Here is a 22097-nt window from a genome sequence, read left to right on the forward strand (position 1 = left end):
TACGTACGAATGGAACTCTGTCGTGTATTCCGATATCCTTACATAAGAAATAGACAGAGTCTTTCGTATCTGAAGCACCGAGCTCCCGGTTTTCAACTTGTTTGTTACTGCCGAACTACATAGTAAAATCCTAATTTCATGTTTTTACAATTTTCATACATCACAGATAGCTCCTTTTTGTGACCTTATGCTGCATACATACTACACAGGCATGTACACACCTCTGTTCAGTCTTACGCACCCCCTGTTTAAATAGGACAAAGAAAACTGCCGGAAATGGGAAAACTAAAGTGGACATGAGGTAACTTAGTATGATTCTAATTTGGATTGTTTATTTTATCCACATTCTGACCCAACGATGTCCACGTTGCTTAACTGACTATTGTTTTGCCAAGGATTTGACCTTTAGCGATGTTTCCGAGGAGAAAATTATGCAATATACACACATGTGTGTTGAAAAAGGTAGTCGTTGTCCTTTTCTCTCTGGGCGTTTATTTTATATTACACTATATACTACATGTTTTTCCTTTTCCTAAAATTTTCTCTCTTCTTTTTGCTGTATCGCAAAAATGAAAGGTTTTAATTATCTAAACACCGGAGCAGCATTGGATTTTTTTAGATTCCACCACTGAGGAGATGAAAACAAATATACAGAAATGGTGTATAGTCAGTGTAATTCAGGGTTTCTTCCTCTGATCCTGCACTCCCGTCATGCAACTTTTCGTACTATATGACAACAATGTGATGATGATGTTGATAAGAGCCATGATGAAAATTCTGTAAGGCTTTTCTATGTTGTAGGGTTGTATGACCATTGAAACGCATTGTGGCCGTTCGTTGATGCTGTTGTCATCTGGTAGTGAAGCAACTAATTACTTCCTTTAGTGCAAAGTAATATAAAAACGAAAATGTAAGAGAAAAGTTGAAGATAATAAGCAACAAGCTTCCTGGAATCGTACTTATTGCAGATTTTAATTCTAGGGACCTGCAGATTTTAGGGTTTTGTGTGAAACAAAGTCGTGTTTGTCTGCCTGTCTGGCACACCAAATTTACTTCGAAATGCCTAAACCTGATTTGTGAATCCTTGAGTGCCTTCAATGCCGTGAGTGGGGAGTGGCTCGTCATACATGTGAAGGATATGGTCAACTGGGGTATCAAATGAAAGGGATTAATTAGTACTAGTTCAGAACTAGTCAAACTTTCATCAGGTGAGAGACAAAGGAGCTAAAGCGCAGCGTTCTCAGACCCTATCCAATTGAAAAATTGGAAAAAAGACACGTCTGTATAAAATCTGAAACCAAAAATATATCCCATTCCCCGTCTGCTCAAACAAAGTCTAGAATGGTACATTAATATATTTTGGAAATTTAGCAGAAGAAGGTGTAGAAAAATACCTCCGAATACTTCAGACAGAGAAATGTCTGCGTCAGACAAACGTCTGTTTCGCACAAAATCTTTTTCTGCAGCAAATGGCTGTGTCTGTCTCACACATCAGATAGTCATCAGTCAGACAAATGGCTGAGTGTGGCTTAGACATCAGACAGACAAATTTCAGTCTGCATCAAACAGACACTGGCACTTGTCTTCTGTGTTAGCGAAACTGTCGTATCGTATTCACAGATTCTTTTCAGTGAAAAATAAGTATCTCCCCAACAGCTAAGGAAAGAGCTGATGACAATTAAAGCCCATTTGCACGCTGGTCAAGAGATTCCAGTAGGATATGAGCTCCAACTAATAAACTTTACTATATGGCAAGCTTCTCATCAATCGCAGCTATTATTTTCATAATTTGAAAAGCCAAAAGGACCGCCCCAGGAACCATTATCTCAGCTATAATATCAACACAGTCGTAGACAAGATTAAGTTGTCACTGGTTTTTATTATTGAATGTACTTACATACATTGAATGCAGTGGAGAAGTGTACAAATCTATCATCTAAATATTATACAATTAAAAATGTACCAATTCCATCTACTTACGTACCTGCAGTAGTAGTTGCAAACTCTGTAAAGAGAAAGAAACGCTTGTTAAAAATGTTTGTTTTTAGACAGATTTGAAAAAAAAAAAATTTGTTGGAGCTTCCCATATATTCCTTCGTATAGATTGATATCGTTGCTATGAATTTAAATTGGAAAATAAAAATAAAAAAATCACCAAAAATTGAAATCGTAAAGTTTTTACATCCAATTTACTCGGAAACGGCTGAACCGATTGTTACGAAGTTTAGTAGGAACATGTGGTCTGTATGTCCCTCTACATGCAGCGAGTGGCACCGTCTTAAGTGCAACGTGAATGTTCCCTTTTGACCGGTCATCCAGTATTCAAGAATCAAGACTTGATCAAGTACTTGACGCTATTTTGTAAATTTATCCTGTGTTTGCTTTAACTTTGGAAATTGTTCCATTACTCCATTGAAAATAAAAATTCCTCACGTAACAAAAACGCAAAACCTTTCATACCTCAGCGTCCAGCTTCCGGTTTCCTGATTTGTTTTAATTTTTCATGTCGGCAGTTTTAGTTCTCTTTTTCAACACTGCTCTATTCCCATATCATCTTGCGAAACAATTGCGATATTTCATGATATATTATCAGAAGCAATCAATCGTATGATTCTTATAACATTAAAATTCCTAATAGCAATGCGAGGTCAATTTCAAAACGGACATCATATAGGCGAGGCCATGACACAATAAATCTATTCATGACTTTTTCGACGTGTCGTACGTCGTACCCGATCAAATTGATGAATTCAAAATGAATGAAGCAATAAAGAACATGAACGGGGTGGACGGCTTACGGAAACCATTCAAATAGTCAATGATCAATGTTATTAGGGTGGTATCCTTTTGCGGAAAATAATAGCTAGCGAAAGACTTGGGGAGGGGAAGGAGAAAATAATATTAATTTTCAGGATTTCAATATTACAAGGGACCAACATTCATGTTCGAAAGCAAAAACATAGAAACCGAAAGTATATCCTTTCATTCATTAGATTCAACATGAAGCTCAAAATTCGGAAATTATGATCGGAAAAAACGAAACGATAAAAAGTATTAAAGTACATAATATTTGGGGCAAGTATGAAATTTTTTCTCTATTTTATTACATGCTTCCATCAGCTTTTGGCCCTTATCCTTTGCTCCAAGTTCCTATTTTATTCGGTGAAGCTTTTCCTTTTCGATAAAGCAAAAGCTCCAGGAGAAAGGAGCATTTATCTCATTCTGCCTCTCTCTACATATATATATACATATTTTTTTTCTCATGGAGCTATCTTATATCTTTTCTATATTTGCCTACATATACTTTCGTTTTATGCTTAACTTCTCAGATCTTTATATGTTTGAATCTATAACATCAACAAAGGAATCCAAATCCTTCGGTTCTGCCAAGTTTCCGATTTCAAACTGTTATTTGGATACAAAATGGATGTTCGTTGGTACAACACGCCGTTGTTCAAACTAGTGAAAAAGAGAGACAACAAAAAAAAATTGAACCCTGAACCCTCTGACTTACAACACCATAATAGATGGTGACGGGGAGGAGACATTCATGCAGGACGAAGGAGAAAGTCTAGAAAATTAAAACACGATAAGGGCCGTTCGTTTAATGCCACAAAGATAATACAAACACAAAGAAAAGCTCGAGAAAGACGGTACTACTATATCTTATCCAGAATTATGAAAAAATAATATATAAATAGATGGAGATTCCTAAGCAAGGAAACCAACTGGACTTCTATTTGGGTATTTGAATATTTTGTTTCATTTTACCTCTGGAATATCGAACATCTGAATAGGAGTAAAAGCGCAGTATTTACTCAGCATTGACTCTGAAAGGAACAGGACAAATTTCTAATCCATCGCAATTACATTTACTTTTATTCTACTTTGTACCACACCTGAAGTTCACACTATCGAATTTTTTCTACATCGCCTACATATATCCCTTGAGATTTCCTTTGGGAATTCACTCTATCCGACTTCAGTGCTTCCTTGCTTTCTTTCGAGGACAAAAAGGAAGAAAAATTATAAGGACAATAATTCTATGTCAATAGATAGGGGAAAATAGTCCCTTTCCATTTGGACTGATGGCGTAAAAATATATTTATCTGTATTCAGTGTTCCTTTTAATGTTTTGTGTGAACCAAAAAGCATAGTCGTGTGGAGTGTCCAACTGATCCTATTTGTTGAAGAACCTATCCAACCGAAAAATCTCAACAAAATCACAATGATGTATCTACTCGAAATCTAGACCTCCTCATCCTGTTCCAATACCTGCTCAAATAAAGTCAATAATGATATATAACCACGTTTTAGAAAATTTACCCGAAAACCCCCCTGAACTTCTTCCCAGAAGTACAAAATTTTTGGCGCTAGTATAAGGGACAATACTCGTATGAGGCATAATTTTGGGAAGTTTGAAAGTAGACCACTATCTGGGATGTTTGGGATGTCCGCGGACTGGATGGCTGAATCTTTTTTCAACCAATCACACAACAGTTCTGGGGGTGACTCTCAATGTCCACTACCTTCCCAAACTTGATCACATTAATGACCGAGAGGTAATTAGCTATTCGATTCCCAAAAGATGGAATTTGCTCGTCCTTAGAATAAAGAGTGTACCAATAACGTCCCTCACAGGCTTGTGATAAACGTTAAGCTTTTTTGTCATATATGGTTGCCTTTCTCACGCTATAGGTGCGGTCGTTCCGAAGCCTATAAAATTGTGATAGGGCGGCTGAGAGGCCGGTCATTCCACATATCACGTGTTCTACTCTGTTGTTGAAAATTATACAGGGGTTATTCTTCCAGCAGGAGAGGGGCACTGACACATTTCAGAGATTTCTGAATGTGACGGCTATTCCCGCAGTAACTACGGACGAGTTGTTGGAAATCTGCAGTAGACTAGATGACAACAAAGCTCCAGGCATACCAAACAGGGCTCTTAAGCTCGCCGTAAAATCCAGACCGAACATGTTCTCTGCTCGAAGCGTATATGTCTTAGCAGCATGAAAGCGACAGAAGCCTAAGGCTAGTGAACCTCCGGGGGAACCACCCTCCTATAGCCCCATATGTCATCTAGACACTATGAGGAAAATGTTGGAGCAGATAATTTACAACAGACTACTCCTGTTCGTCGAAATCCTAGGAGGCCGTTCAAATCGGCAGTTTGGGTTCTGTGAAGCCGGATCTACCAGTCTTTGTGAAGGAAAAACCGGAAACGGTCCTTATCACAAAGCGCTGGAGGCGAAATTACGGCAATCACATCATCCCTTCCAACCCAACCATCAAATACTTGGGAGTGATGATAGAAACGAAGTTAAATTTTAAACAATACGTGCATTATGCCACGAAATACTTGTAGGCTACTTATTGCCAGGGTGGTGAACTAGATCTTGCTTTTTGCCATCCCTATTTGAGATAAGGCATTTCGCATATCATGTAATGCTCATAAACTGAGTGTGGTCTATAGGGGTCCCTAAGGGTGTGTGCCTTCTTCAGGACTGTCTCAGAGAGGGTGCATTCGTTATATGGGAGCAGAACATGGGACGCGACCACAGTGTTATTCGAAATCCACAGGTTTTCATCAACCCATGTCTGTGTTTTGCCATCGGGATACTCCTATTTAATATAACTTCGCAAGCAGAAATTGATCGGTGTACGGACCAGGTACTGGTAGATGTGGATTAGAAGACTATGCCACGCAATGAAACCTCTACCCCGGAATGGTCGACGAATGGGTCGGCCTAGACAGAACTGTTGGAGAGCAATGGATTACTAGGAACCGACTACGGATAAATTTAGTAGGCTCGATATTCCCGATATAGTGGCAAATATATTTGATTTATTTCAAGTAAAATTAAGTGAATTTTAACAAATACATAATTCACTTCTTCTATATCAACAAAGTTAATATAAAATATATTGCCGGGAAAAAAATTCACAATTTATTTCTGTATAAATTACTGTATAAATTCCTACAAAAGTCTTCCCATCACGTATAAATTTATCATAAGAGAGACGAAATAACTTTTTCGTCCACTTTCAAGCATCTTATATCTTTTTTATATTATGAATAAATCGTCCAACGAGTTCAAAACTGTTTATACTTTATTCATGAAAATGAAAAGAAGACGGCGACTATCATCAATTCTTTTTAAACACTTAACGAGCCACTCTTTGGACTATGTTAAAACTTTTCCTATTTTCTTTTTGGAGGGTTAGAAAAGCATGGGAGATCAATATGTGCAAGTTTTTGGGGATGCCGACAAGCCAAAACTAGTTGGATTTTGTATTGGAAGCCGTCACCTCGTGACCAACAGTTGCTACCAGACAACAAACCATGGGAAGAGCGAGGGGACAAGGAGTACCAGCAATAAAATGAAAAGGAAATTGTTCTTTGGAGTCCTTCTGTATCATAATAAAATTCTTGAAATTTTTTCTTCTACCACTTAGCCCTTCTATATTTTCATCATTCAGTTTCCTCATAATTTTCTTTCTCTCTTACTTTTCCCATTTTACTTGTGGCCAATACTTCGCTTTTTCATTATTTTATTTGGTTAGCATAGTCCAAGTTTTGTATTTCGATTAGTGGATGTCCTATTCACTTTTATTGCACAAGTAAACGAAGGACATTTCTTCCCTAGGAATAGCCCGTCTTATACTTGCAAATAACTTATGGCTACGCACTCGATTTTTCTTTAGATAGGAAAATAGGAGTGGGTGCACATAGATCGGTAGGAAGGGGGGTTAGGGGCCGTAATACTGATAGAGAGGATATTAGGCATTTACGTTCTTTGAAGATTATGTCAAACTTCTCATAGCTTAGTTTTTCCATCATTTTTTTTTCGCTGTATGAGATTCCGGAATTATATGCAAAGTGTATAGGGATGGGAAGTGCGTAAGGATACGACAAAGACAAAAATTTAAACTTCAAAGTAAGAAAAACGAATAAAGGAATGAGCGGAAATTGAGATGGTTTTTATACTGACTTTATGATACTGCTAGCTGAAGTTAGATACTATTGTCCCCATGAAACATTGGCACAGCTATGAACACTTTGTTTTACAGGGAAGCTGATGTATCTGCCATGATTTGGATGCCCTCTTCGATACCTTCTACAAAATGCTATGAACTAAATCCCTCGATTATCTAAAAAGTCAACAACAATTGTCTATGTATGTTTCGCTCCTAGCTTCATACAATGCGTACCGGAAATGGACCTCAGGTTTAAGCAAATGCTGCAGACGTTCAATCAAGTTAAGGTTTACCGATTGGTGACGAATACAGATTCCGCGTTGAACGTTATACAATAACTATTCTCGTATCAAGAACGAAGTGTACTAAGGGTTGTCGTCCTACTGGAAAACAAAGGGTTGTTCTCTGACTAAGATTCGACTAATTCCCGCCATCAAGCCCAAATATGTTGTATTTCCTTTTACCAGACCACAGAACTCAATACCCAAAGTCTAAGGTTTTTTTATAGCATGCTGTCTTCTCGGTTATTTTTGAAGATGAACAATTTTCTTCCTATTGAGCGGCTATGAATCTTCGCTACCCAAAGGAGCGGCCGCTGATACCTACCTATCTACCCCATTGCATACGTGGGGTATCATAGTTCCCACCTGTCCACAATTTGGGTCGGTTTAGCCATTTTAGAGAAAAGTCCGTGTGACAGACAGACAGTGAATCGATTTTAATAAAGTTTTTTTTTACAGAGTTTTCTTGTAAAAAAACCATTTCAAAGGCGAATTTTTATTAGATCATAAACATAAATTGACGTAACCGTTTCGATTTTCTAGAAATAACCAGTAACTCTGTTGTGTATGTCTTACATTATTTCAATCAGGTGACGCGATTGGAATAAGACAATTTGAAGAGAAATACAAAATAAAGCGGAATGAAACGTGAAGAAATATTTCATAAGTGTGGGGATGATAAAGATTTCAAACGATTTTTTATTCCTCCTTCTGGCTCATCTATTATATTAAACCGGGCGATGCTATCTTGTAGAAGTTCACAAACACTTTCATTGGGAGCAGCAAGAAAACGAACGTGTGAACAGCGACAATGGAGGGGGAGTATAATTTTCATTTTTTGCCTTTTCGTTGTTAGCGGATTCATCGTACAGTTAAACAACAAACCCTTGTTGCTCCAGAGCCAAATCGCTATTCACATTGGGGGCTGATAAGATGAAGCGAAAGCATCACAACACAATGTTCAGTTCGATTTATACGTTCAGTGTCAATATTCATTCCCAACAACGCCCATACCTCATCACACCCCGATTACTCTACTATATCCCGGGAAATCGGAGAACACTTCTTTTTCCTTCCTTTCGAAGTCTCGTTTCCTTTTCTATTCCCGTCTTTTGTTCACTCATTCAGTGTCACAATGAAATCGATAAAGGCAAGTAGCAGTTTCAACGTCATCCGTTTAAAGAGCATCCCAATAAAACATAGAGCTTAGAAACATTCCATTGTACTATGAAGCCAGGAAGCTTTAGACTGGCTTCTCAAGAAAGAAGCCAATCAAGAACCTTAAGGTATAAGGAGAAAAATGGTGTTAAGTCAGATATTTCAACATCTATCACTTAATCATTGGTCCCCGTAGGAACGACATAACGTCGAACGAGGGTTCAAAATCTCATAGTAAGGAATGTATTTCATTTTAGATAGGCATAAAGAGAGAGGAATAGACAATTTGATTATGTTACGGTTCGTTTATGTCATTTCCTATCCCGCCTTTCTGTTTAGATGAAAATGTAGAAAGTTTCGCTTGTACAATGGACATGTAGTTCAATTATGTGAACATGCTTTATTAAGCTTGGAGTTTGTTTGGTTGGTGTATAGTGACATATAGAGCTACAAATAATGTCAAATAAAATTTTCCCGCCTTTGAAATCTGGAAAGTACTTCAGTAATTTTGTGAAGGTTGAATTTTCAACCCCATCTTGGAGGAGGAAGGGTTCTTCCTTTTCAATAATATTATAATAATAATCGTTGGAGCGACAATCCAACTGGATTAGGGCCTTGAAGTGTGTTAGAGCACTTCATCCAGACACTAACGATGCACTACAGGATTACAGTACTCTATAGAAAGTAATGTGGTCAGCATTGCGCTCGCCCGAGAGATTTGTACCCTGATTTGACTCAGGTACTCATTCGCAGCTGAGTCGACTGGTATCCTTTGTCGAGTCACGATACAAATACCAATGCTACCAGTGAAACCGCGATCTTCCGTACAATAGCCTAGTGCTCTAACCTCTGAGGCATCCGAAATTTTCAGTCCCAATGAAAACTCATACCCCCAGTGTAGCGTCTACCATCTATTGTTTGGTTGTTTCAAACACTTGCACGGCTCCTGGAGACAACACAACCTCCCGCGATTCTTTGGTTTTAGGACCAGACAGGAAAGCGTTAATGCCTGGTGGTGAGCGGCTTTGGACAGGGAGCGACGAAAGAAGTTTACGACACCCAAGAACCTTCTAAGGTCTTTGGCCGCGGAAAGCTAGCGATCGCTTGCACCTTGTCTGAGTCGGATTGTATGCCGTCAGGGGTGATGGGATCACCTAGAAATTTCACCTACTGCGGGAGAAATCTGCACTTTTCAACATTAAGAATTAGGCCATTGTCAAGGAGACGTTGGATAATGCAATCGTGGTGTGCCAAATGCTAGGACTCGATGGAAGATACGACCAGAATGCCAGTCAAGTAGACCAAACAGAAGACCAGTTTCGTAGTACAAAGTGGATAAATCTTTATAAGGTTTGCACCGCTGGGGTTGAATATTTATTACTTATATAAATCAATTGAATATGGGCCTTATGTAGGTTGTATTCAGTATTTTTTTTAATGATAAGTTTGAACAATTTCCAACATTCCTTTATATATTCCTATGTCTTTTTTTCAGGTTTAATCGACACAGATAAACCGTACTTTGATGATGTCAATCCACGAAATGTTACAACAGTTGTTGATGATATCGCCATACTTCGTTGCCGTGTGAAAAACAAAGGAAATAGAACTGTTTCATGGATGCGTAAACGGGATCTACATATATTAACTACAAACATCTATACATATACAGGAGATCAACGTTTCTCCGTACTACATACCCCCGGTTCAGATAATTGGGATTTGAAAATTGAATATGCTCAACAACGTGACAGTGGAATTTACGAGTGTCAAGTGAATACAGAGCCAAAAATCAATTTAGCTGTGGTGCTAGAAGTTACCGGTACGTTATGTATGTATATATATTTTTTTATAAAGTCTATTTCTGTGTTAAAATATTTTAATTAAATATTGTGAAGCCAGATAGTGTGTTGAACTCAAACAGTCTCCTTATTTCTGTCCATGTAACTTTTTTTTTCAATTTGTGCCTGATAGGGAGGAGGCTTCCAGGCGGTGCAGAGCCCTTAATAAGGGATGCGTCGGCCAAGTTGGACTCTCCCATAAAACCCACAAAACCCCATGTCAGGACCGGAACCAATAATTAAGATCTTTGTATCATTGGTTAATGCTACTATTAAAAACTGCGAATAAGCTACCCATAATGAAAGGTGGCTGAGCCTTAATGCTGTTGAACAGACCAAACTCTGTTTGTCAGAACCAACCAAACATACTGCAAAGTTTATCCTGTCGAAAAGCTGGGCATGACAGGCCATAATTAACTAGATGAGCATATGTTCAGAATGGGAATTCTCCAAGATGCTTGGCGTGAAATAATGTAATTTATGGTATCTATCAAAACTTATTACCATACCTCCCTCTGAAGAGCGGAACAGCCCATGTCCATTCTTGTTGTGACTTTTGTCCATTTACTTCATTCATTGAGAATTTTCCTAGTCAAATACTTCTCTCTTGGTTGCTGTTCGTTCCGTTTTTGGTTTTTGTACTTCAGAAGTAAAATATAAGGGATTTGTATCGACGTTCCCTACTACCATTTACATATATTGGCTGATATCTTAGATACTTTGCTAAGTTATAACTATTCCATCCACCTTTCTGTTGGTGTCGTCCAAGTCACTTGGCGAAAAGAATACTTATTAATATTCCATGCATGCTGTGACCGTTATACTATCCCCCATTTTTATTATAGTTTTCCAAGTTGATTTCGATTCTCTAACAGTTTCCCCCTTCTGCCAATGTTTTGGTCGCAGCCCTTACTAGCTCAGTATCAGCCTACCCGGTCTTTCTTATATACGAAATCCTTTCGGCTATGCATGCACCAGGTTAATCATTGTCAAGAATTTTCCATGTTAATATGACAAAGGCAGGATGTGGCCAGAATATGGCAAAGTTTTTTCCGGTTATTGGTCTTTTCCAGGATATTGGTATAGGAGAAAGATGATATTTTTGATCATCTTCGCTCTATTTACAAAATATCTTTTACATCGCAGACACGAAAGACGAGCATAGTTTATAAACTGTAACGCCAAAAGTAGTAAAATACATTTCCATGATGAAAGTTCCTATGAAGAAACATACTTTCATTATGGGATGAAAGTAGAGAGAAAATGCAAGAGCATAAAACAACCCTTGCAAGAAGTGAAAGAACATATTTTCATATTTACCCCACAGCTCGAATTATGTTTCAGCTGCACGACAAGATACGGAACAGGACAAATAGACAAATTATTTATGTTGTACGACACAATACCAATCCAACTACGTCAAAATATTTTTTTCCGAGAATGTCCTTCCGTGTCTGACATGCTTCACTATATATACACATATACGTACATTGAAAACATCCCTAGTAATAATTCCTTTCCCTGTCGGCAATATAATGACACCGCGATAATCCAGTTGAATCAGGGCGTGGAAGCGTCTTAGTACTTCATTCAGGACCGTAATCCTACACTACAGTACATTGTAGGAGGCAATTTGGGCCTGACTATGCTATCATAGACAGCCTTGAAGTCTGTTACATCGGTGCAATTTCCTTGTCTGCATTCGGGGTTTGAAAATTCAAATTTGGATCACTACATCGCTTTGCCACATAAAATGGCCTGGGATTTTTGTTGACAGATGAAATAGAGAAAAATGAAAGAAGAACAAGGGATTAAGGTTTTCTGCATATCGACTTGGTAGTATTAGGATATAAGGTTCCTTCACTTGCGAATACTCTAATGCCCAAACGAACTTAGGAGGATTTTGTTCACCAAGTGAGCATCCGTTTGTAAGTTCAAGCTTGACTCTCAAAACAGGGCTCTTCAGCCCCCTGCATAATCGATGCCTGAGTGGAGGATTTAGAATAAAGTAGAATGGACCTTCTCCATTCACTTGTCTATCCGAATCTCAGGAGCTCCACTATTTAAATGTTTGCCGAGGAGTTAGCTTAAATTTTTGACTCACCGTATATTAGAATTCAAGCTCTTTACCGTGTTTTTGTGGGACTCTGGTTTGGATCGTGGCCTTCAATTTCGACCGGACTAGTCGAAGTTGGGAAAATGGCCGTGCTTTCGCTTCATCCCTAGTCCATGAGAGGAACTTAAGTCTTTGATTCCGATCAAATTCCTCACAAAACGTAGAGATTCCTAACCCTACCCTTATGGTTTCTTTAATTAGCGTTTAGTTGAAAGAAAAACACCCCTCATCCCCACTCGGGAAACAACTACTGGACGTACTGTGAACCCAGGCCGTTCTGCAAATCAAACGATTGTGGAAGGAACTACACCTTTCGCTCTTTGGCGACCGTATTAAATGACTCGCCGGCGCTTCTGTGGCATCGTAACCCATTTACTCTTCGAGTTGGAGCACTGAATTTTCCATCTGCGAGTTCGGCCCGAAGACCATCTAACCACCTGAACATATTCTCCAGAGGAGCCAATTTTCCGGGCGACCTTTGACTCGATACCGATTGGCAATTTCCTAGGCCGGATGGCCATGCTTGTAGAGGATATCCCTGGTTTCACACCCTGAATCGACATCTCCACCTATTGCTAGTAGGACCGTCGTTAGACTGGTACTGGTTTTCGTCAGAGGGCTGGTTCTCTACCTCGGTATAGGTTGTGCGACGAGCGGTTGGCAATAGTACTATAATATTTAGTAATTGAATGGAAAAACCCCCTTGAGAATACCCTAGAATCATGGAATTTTGCATCCCTTTCAGAGCTTCACTATCACCAGCGAAATCCTTTATTTAGATGTTCTTACTCGTATATAACAATTCCATTCACCAACTTATTTATTATATTCACTTAAATACTTTGCGGACGTTTTTACTGAAGGAAGATAGCGGGTATACAACAGCAGATTTAAAAATTATTTAAAAATTCTATAATACGAAAGTACTTGAATAAAAAGGTAGGCTTACTGGAAGATGCGAAGTGTAACGAATAATCCCAGTTTCATTCCTTTTTTCTTCCACTACTTTTACTTGTACTAATACTATGAGGACTCACATGTCGGTTGGTTAATTACATTAGCCAAGTTTTATAATTTTCTAAGGATATGCATGAATGCAATGGATGAGAGTCGTCACCTGCAACACAATTTTTTTACAAACTAAAATCATTAATGGGACCTACCACTTTTGGGAGAACTTGGAAGTTTATCCATGTACATTCATAACCGTCAGAGACGATGGAGGTCACGAAGTATGGAATAGAGGTTTTGAAGAACAGGAATAGTAGTAGCGTTATCATGAAACAAGTGAACATAAAGGCGAAAGGTGCGACAAAAATGAGTCATTTGAAATCACTTTAACTTGAATATGAAAACCATTCTGAATGGAAAAGGAATGGCATCCGTTTTCCGGGTTAGGAGTTTCCATCATACTACCATGTATTTTCTGGCCATTATATTATATTATTATTATAAGCACACGAGTATGTACATCCGGAATATATTAATAAGAAACCTTGTCGCAAAAGCATTTTGCAAATCACACCAGGCGTCTCTTTAAAGAGCATACGTGTAGTGTAGCGGGGGTGGTTATGTAATACATTTGTTCGACAGGCATCCTGCTTTAAAAGCTCGTAGTAAATTTTCATACATGTACTCGTACATATCTATCCGTGTTGGAAAGAGTTCGCATAGAACGATGGATCATTCTCTTTCCATTCACTCCTTCCCTCCTCTTTGTATCCCTTTTAACTCTGCAAGTGGATTGTTTGAAGGATTGAATAGCTTTTTTGGAGCAAATGTAAGTGGAATAAACATGTATAAGTGGGCATGTGTTTAGGGATGAACAGATGGGAAAGGGACTCCAGGACTCCGACAAGCGTATAGAATATCCATTCCGAGTTTATTCAAATCAAATGGAAGCCAAAACACATGAAGGACTAACAAGCATCGTAATGAAAACTCCATTAAATGCTGCCACGTTTTCAGTGAAAAAAGAAGGAGGAGAAGAGAGTACGAGGTGAACAAAATGTGTACAATTTTAATAAGATACTTGTTAGCAAAAATTAGATACGATGATAGTGAAATTTTGCATCATTCATCATTAAATATATAACACGATTATCACACATTAGTGAGTTTTTTTGTTGAGAATGCAGGGACCGGACCACTTGGAAAGCAACTTCCTCCATCCTTTCCTCTCTTGTTGGCCACGGACTCCTTTTTTTGGGTTAAACACCCAAGTTTATGACAAAAGTTGATTTGCGGTTTCGTCCAGGTCATAGGTAACTTATCAGACGCTGCCTCACCTCCGCCCTGGCAGCAGACTAGTTTAGGTCTCAACATACGATGGATTTCACTTCAATATAATTGGCACCCATATCGTGTTTGCGATTCTATATAAATGGAGTGATTACCACCGGTCACGATTTTCGGTCATGCTGCCCCAGGGTAAAGGTGAGACAGCGTTCCCGGGACGAAATCGTCAGTTAACTTTCTATCCACATTTGGTGTCAGTTTGATAAAAATCTTCGTTGATTACTAGGAAGTAAGTAGCCCCGGATAGAGAAAAATTTAGCTTTGATATTTACACAAAATCTCTACTTCCTATCAATTATGCCAAACTGTTGGGAATTTTGAATGAAAGTTCCCTTGCTCTGTCCTACTGGGAAGTGTTTCTTTGTACGACAGAATAATAGATGAACCTGAATTTCTCTAACAATTCTCAAGTATGCACCTATTACGCCCTCAAGCATGAGACAGGATTGTGTGATTCGAACTATGCACTTGAATGATGACAACCTGTTTTTTTTTCAATCTCACCGGAGATAACACTTCAGCCATTTTAAAAATTGTTGTTCAATAAAAAAAGGGAAGATTAAATGAAATTTGCCGAACGAATATACCCTGATTTGTAGGATATAAACGTGTGATACGTCCTACCTTTAATGTAGAATTTCAAATATGCCTTGCCTAGTCAACATCAGGCAGCAATGTCGTGTTATATCAATTGTGTTTTATGTTTTATATTCCATCTTAGGGTATGTTTTCACCCTTATTTCTCCCTATTTTGCCCACTCCTCCTCCACCCACCTCAGTTTTTCGGTGTGGTATCTTTCACAGCAGCTCTATTCCGTCTCATCATGTTGTGAAGTGGATTCGAGCTGATACATATTTCAAACATATCAAACTGAGCCAAGGTTAAAAGAAAAGCTTGAAAGCAGCCTGGAGTATATAAATGTGATGACTAGACCTAGAGTGTGATTAAAAAAGCAAAATTGAAGTAAAAATGAATAGAATAGGAGCAAGTGATGAAACACAGACGAAAAGAGAATGGAATATGCGTATGTCGGTTAAATGACTCTAATAAAAAACGTATTTTTGTCACCATTCTGAGGCAGCTGCTGCTTAGTTGGATTCTTATACCAATTTTTCTGCAAATAATATGTTGAATAATATTAGTATGCGGAGTAATACCATACAAAATGGAATATGCCTTTTTATAGAATACATAAAAAGGTACAAGAGCTGAGAACAATACTCGTAAAAAAATAATTTGAAGACTTTTTTGATTATCCTTTATCCGGCCGGTTACGGGGGTTTAGTCGATAAATAGTAAACAATAGACGGAACACGGACTTTTGTAATCAAGAAAAATGAAAGAAAATAATAGTTAATTACTTACAAAATCAAAACAAGCCGGAATATCGAAAGTTGAACGCTTCGGGTATAAACGTTTTGTGTTTAGAGTACAATAAATTCACGTGAAATGCACAACGTTGACCTTCCATAACTTTGTCAATAATAGCTGGAGTTTTTTCAAACTTCCCAGAATTGTGCATTATATTATTAGTTATAGATGCACCAAATTCTGTATTTCTAGGATCAGGGGGGGTTTTGAGGAAAATTTCTAAAATATGGTAATATGCTATTATTAACCTTATTTTAGCGAATATCGAAATGGGAAGTATTTTGAAGCTTAAATTTCTGGATACACATTTTTGAGCCCTCATTCCTCTATGTTTCTTCCAGTATCAGTTTCGACGAGTATTAATTGATTCATTTGATACCACACACGGGTACATTAGGTGAAAAAAAATGTTGCAATGCTAAAACTGACTTCACAGAGTACAAATCAAGACCTTTCATTTGATACCCAACATCATGACATGATATTCGGTGAAGAAAAATTGTACACCCTCCTTTTGCATATGTGAGGACCTCCCTTCCAACGTCTTTTCAATGGCTCTAAATATTTATTAATGATAGGGAAATCACTATACACCCCAAGCACTTAAATATCAATTCACATTCGATCTATTTCATTCCGTCATTTCTTATGGTCAATTTTCCTTTCTTTTTCTTTTTTGTGATTTCAGCAGCAGTAACCGATGCTACCGGTAATTATTTTCAACATCATAATTATAATAACAAAGGTCAGAATATCCATATTATTATTTATTTTCATAAACATAAACACGAGTTTACCAGTTTTTTGTTTTAATCAAGTTCCATTGGCACTATATCATGATCCTTGAAATCACAGTCGGTCACTGAAGATTGGATTTAATCCAGCCTTCAAAACAGAAAAATCTATTGTCTTTCATAATCCATAATCATACCCTCCGATTTCGATATTATGAAAAAAAAAAAACATGAAAAAATCCTGAACTCCGAACCTCTTGCCGGACGTACAATAAGCGTCGAAAACAATCGATTTCAGAGTTGCAATATATGGAGTATGTATGGTACATCGAGATAAAAAGAGCTAATTTCTTTTTCATACTGTTTATACGGTTATCTTCCTCTTGCCTTTGTTTGGTGAATACTCTACGTTCGCAATTAGAATCTATTTATATGGTAGATGCACCATTCGCCCAAAATGTAATAATGAATAATGTGTAATATTCACTTTATCCTCACATTTTTTTACCCCTTTATTATCCTCAATTATCCTTCTGTATTTCACAATTCCTCTCCCTTCCTTCATTTAAATACAATACTTAATACTTCAACTTATATTTTAAACAATCCAACTACTGGTCCCTTCCCTTGTTTTGTGTTTACACAAAACCTTAAAAATGGCTCTGAGCTTCGAATTTTCACAGGGGGATCAGGAAATTTGAAAAATGTTACTTTTGCTGTTGTACACTTAAACATCTTTCTAATGAACTATCAGAAGACAGATTCTCGTATGACGATTTCATCAACTGTATAATCTGGGATCGATGGGAAAACTTGTGGAAATCCCTTGGTCCTCGGCCTATCGCCACTTGATAAGCGGAGGGGTCGCATACCACTAAGCGCTCGAAAAGACCGCAGGTGTTGATTCCCCCCGAAATACCCATAATGGAACGTGCTTCTAACGAAATCCTTTTTATTACGTATTTGTAACATCATCTACTTTCAAAATATGCGAAAAAAGTAATCGATTTATTGAAAAGAAGATCTTAGGGATCGATTTATTGAAACCACGACGATAGAAGATCCCCCCTAAATAGACTTCATTACAACCCCTTAGGCGATCGATTTGTTGCAACCACGAAGGTAGAAGACGCCCCCAAAAAGGCTTCATTACAGCCCCTTAAACGATCGAATTGTTGAAACCATGATGGTAACAGACCCCCCTTCTAAAAAGGCTTCATTACAACCCTTTAGGCGTCCTTGTCGAATCAAATTCCATTACGGAAAAAAGTAATTTTTTAAATCAAATATTCATATATATTCTGTTTCTCCAGAATTTCCTTGGAAAAATTTATCACAAACAGGATATTGGAATCTTTTTCTTCATTTTATTTTTTTCTCTCTTCTTCCGACATTTTAGCTGCCCGTGCAAAAATAATCGGGTCACAAGAAGTGCACGTGAAACGAGACAGCACAATTTCATTATCGTGTTCTGTAAATATTCATGCATCATCAGTTGTATGGTAAGTAAACAATTCAACTAGAAGATAAAATTATAATATGAAATCAGAGAAATATGGCACAGGACTTATTTAGAATTAGCTGAAAAAAATTCCACACTAAAGGAATGAATTGCAAAAGTAAAAGGCTATTTTTACATCACAATTTTTTGGGGGGTATTTTTAAAACGAACTCTTTGAAAAAGATAGTAATGGACATGTGGGGGAGTCGTGGGGGAGTCAAGTCAAGGATATGATACACAAAGCGGATTATGCAACCCTTGGAATCGCAAAGCCCGGTAAGTGATTTGTCAACAACATGATGCTTGGAGGTGATTCGAAATGAAGGTGTCCAAATGATAACTGCAGCATCGTTCGTCCTGTTACCATCTATGAGGCCGAGTGCTATTTAGACGAGCTGACCGACTGAGTCAATTAATTTTAGTAAGGGTGGATGGGGATATATCAAAATCAAACAAATTTTATTGATTTAATAATAATTCAGAATGTCCTTTCCATTTTTTTCATCTATCTATAACCTTTGTCCACTAGGTACCACGGATCCAATGTCGTAGATTTTGATTCAGCACGTGGTGGTATTAGTTTAGAAACAGAAAAAACAGAAGCTGGAACAACTAGTCGATTAATGCTTACCCGAGCGACACTACGTGATTCTGGTAATTATACGTGCGTTCCAGTTGGAGCCATACCAGCATCAGCGCAAGTTCATGTATTGAATGGTGAGTTGATTTCTTATAACAATTTTTCTAGGTTTAAAAATAGTGGGTTTGATAAGTTTTAGAAAGGCAATAGCAATTGTCAGTCTTAAAACCAGTGGCGGACTAAGCCTATCAGAGGCGCGTGGTGGAAAAACTAACATAGTAGCGAGATAACACAGTGCTACCATTGTCAACGCTTTGGAAATATTGCAGTTAATTCAGGTTTACCACAAGCTGTGTAAAGTACGCCGGTAACCACCAGGCTGAGGGTTGAATACGTGGTCGTGATGACGCATCCCAGACAGTAGACCAATTGTGTGTCAACTACGGCGCATTCCAACTCAAAATGCTCTATTAGAATCAAAGCAATCGAAACAGAGCAGCGTCAAAGGTCACGCATTGTTGTCCCCATTATGGATGCTACTACTCACAACCTCTCCCACCAAACATGCCCCAACCTACCTTCACCCGACCTACTTACACAACTTGGTCATCCCTCCACAGTATAACTCTCATCCTACTACCCATCTTCAGACCCCACCACTAATACAATCCCTCACCAACAAATGGTTTAACTTCTTCAACTGCTCTATGACAGAGCTCTTCAGAAAAGTCGACACCTTTTGAGCATCTTATAACCAAGTAGATTGGGACGATTTTCGTACTGATCTCTTGACCCCCCAACCCACTCTTCCCAGGATATCAACCTTATTTTCAGAAAAATTGCTTTCTTCGTTAGAAAAAAGTTGATTGCTTCCTACCGCTTCACGCTTTTAGCACTCTAAACGGGTCCGCAAGTTTATAAAACTATTAATCGCCTTTCAAGTAGTAAAGTCTGTCCTTTGGCTCTAACCTAAAACCCTTCTCTCATCGACAATTTAGATCTGTGGCCGAAGTTTTCAGTTTTACTTGCACAAGATTGGGAAGGTGCCATCTCCTGATTGTGTGTTCTGCAATGGAGTGGCAGACAATGTTAAACACCCCTTTTTTCTCGTGAAAGGTTGGACGGCTTTCATCAGCAGCTTTATGCAAGCCCAGGGGAGCTCGTTCCAGATAACGTTGTCAGAGAGATGCTGAGGAGCGCTGGCAGATGGACCCTTGTTGCGCATTATGTTCTGCCTTTTCTTACTTGCGAAGAAGGTTGAGCTCGACCGGCGGAGGGAGCGGATGGCGAGGGGTTTTCTGGACTAACAATTCCCTTTCTCCTTTCTTCTCCCATTGGTGAAAGGAATTCTCTGAATTCAAGGCTCTCGAAGCCGGGAGAGCGGGTGGTCTAGCCACTTGGAACAGAAAAAACTAAAGGTATCAAAAAATGCGACAGAAAAGTACTAAAAGGCAATTTTCAGAGGCGTTCTCCCTACAAGCAAAGGAAAGGAGAGGTTTTTCCTCTGTTGTATTTTATGTCATCCTCACGGTGTCGACATATACGACTGTGATGAAGAACGATCGAGACCCCACCCAGGATTAAAGACCTTAGTCCGCCAGTGCTTAAAACCCATTATTTTTTTTTAATTTTGTTTAAATATTTAGAATGTGATACAAGATTGTGTTTTTATATATTCTTAACTTTTCCAGGAGAGCATCCAGCTGCAATGCAAACCAGTAGTGGCGTGCCGCGTCCATCCCACTTAGCTATAATTATTTTATGTATATTTTCAATAACAGCATGTCATCAACCAATCATATCACAGGCAACGTCCATATTATTACTCTACTCAACAAAAAGATGACTCATCTTGAAGACAATTTCCCAAAAGGGAAAGGAAGTTTAAAGTAATTGGAAACTAATGACAGATTTTATTTTTATCAATAATTTATTAGTTTCGAAATTGTCATTACTACATCCCACGAGAAATGAAAAAGCAAAAAGTTTATAGAATCGAAAAAATCTGTTTATATCTTAGTTTTGCGATAATCTTTTATTCTTATCAAAATCAAAAAAAATAATCAGAAAATCAGATCGAATCTCAAACTTGCGCAATTGTAAATCAAAAGTTCAAAACAGAATGAATTGCATTTTAAGGTGTACGAGTATATTCTGCCATTGCATCTATTCTATACAAAGAAATTGATAAGAACTAATATATATATATGAGAAACGAAATGTATAAACAAAATATTTGGAAGAATAAATATAAATCAATCAACTCGCGACCCCTCCTTCCATTTTGTCTTCCCAATTCCTTCCCTTCCTCCAACGGAAAAGAGTAAAAAAACAATGTAAACAGTTTATACCAACGAACAGAGAATGTTTCGAAAAAATGAATCAAATTCCAGGACAAAAGCGAAAAATTAAAAAAATGGTGAGAATATATATATACAATTATACGTGAATAAGATATAAGATGTGATTGAAGTAATAAGAAAGGAGCAAGGAGGTTGATACCTTCGTGCAGTGTACACACCAAAAGTTTGCAAAAATTTAATCAGATTAATCCAAACGATTGCATGTTTAAGTCATTGAAGCCGGACAAATACGTAGGGATGAAAAAAAGCAAAAAAGGAAAATCAAATATTTTAGATTCGTAAGAATTTAAATTAAATGATAAAACATCATGCATATTAATATACATATATATATATATATCGGGGGACTAATAAATTTTCGATGAAACAATTCGAAATGTTCGGTAATTTATTGGTCTAGCAAATTAATGAAAACAAGAACAAAGGAAATTCAAAGAAAAACTATTAATGTAATTATATAAGTGAAATAATTTTTGAAAAAAAAATGCATTTAAATCTAATGCAAATATATAACCAACCAAAAACATCATAGACAAATGTTGAGCATGTATGATGGAGAAATATAAACATTAAAAGGGACATGAAGCCATTTTGGAAGTGTTCCAAAAAGTAAATATAAAGAAAAACATGGAAAAAACAAAACTCAATATAATGACGAAAAGAAAATAAGGTGGAAAAATATATGAAAAATGAATGAAAACAGAAAGAAACGAGTTTAATTTAAAAAATATCATGAAACCCTCCGTCGAAAATTTTCCCTTTTTTTGCCAAACACAGATCTTCCAGTAAATCACACACCTTTTTTTTAAATTCGATTCTATTCGCCAATCTAGTCTAATGCAAGCGTAATACTATTATATGCAATAATTGAAACA

General features: G+C 37.6%; 1 protein-coding gene across 11 annotated transcripts in view; it reads left to right on the forward strand.

Moving 5' to 3' along the window:
* The window catches only part of LOC119661047 (zwei Ig domain protein zig-8), a 60105-nt gene extending 38177 nt beyond the window's left edge, over positions 1-21928 (forward strand). For 2 of the 11 annotated variants that reach the window (XM_038070240.1, XM_038070242.1), the window contains exons 3-7: positions 9913-10248; positions 16733-16789; positions 18178-18280; positions 18809-18996; positions 20551-21928. In XM_038070240.1, coding sequence (XP_037926168.1) covers positions 9913-10248; positions 16733-16789; positions 18178-18280; positions 18809-18996; positions 20551-20705 — 839 coding nt within the window. In that variant the 3' untranslated portion in view covers positions 20706-21928. The remainder of the gene's footprint in view (positions 1-9912; positions 10249-16732; positions 16790-18177; positions 18281-18808; positions 18997-20550) is intronic. The other 9 variants (XM_038070246.1, XM_038070243.1, XM_038070247.1 and 6 more) reach the window with 9 other exon arrangements.
* Positions 21929-22097: the final 169 nt, after the last annotated feature.

This window comes from Hermetia illucens, chromosome 7 (assembly GCF_905115235.1).
Source record: "Hermetia illucens chromosome 7, iHerIll2.2.curated.20191125, whole genome shotgun sequence".
NCBI lineage: Eukaryota > Metazoa > Arthropoda > Insecta > Diptera > Stratiomyidae > Hermetia > Hermetia illucens.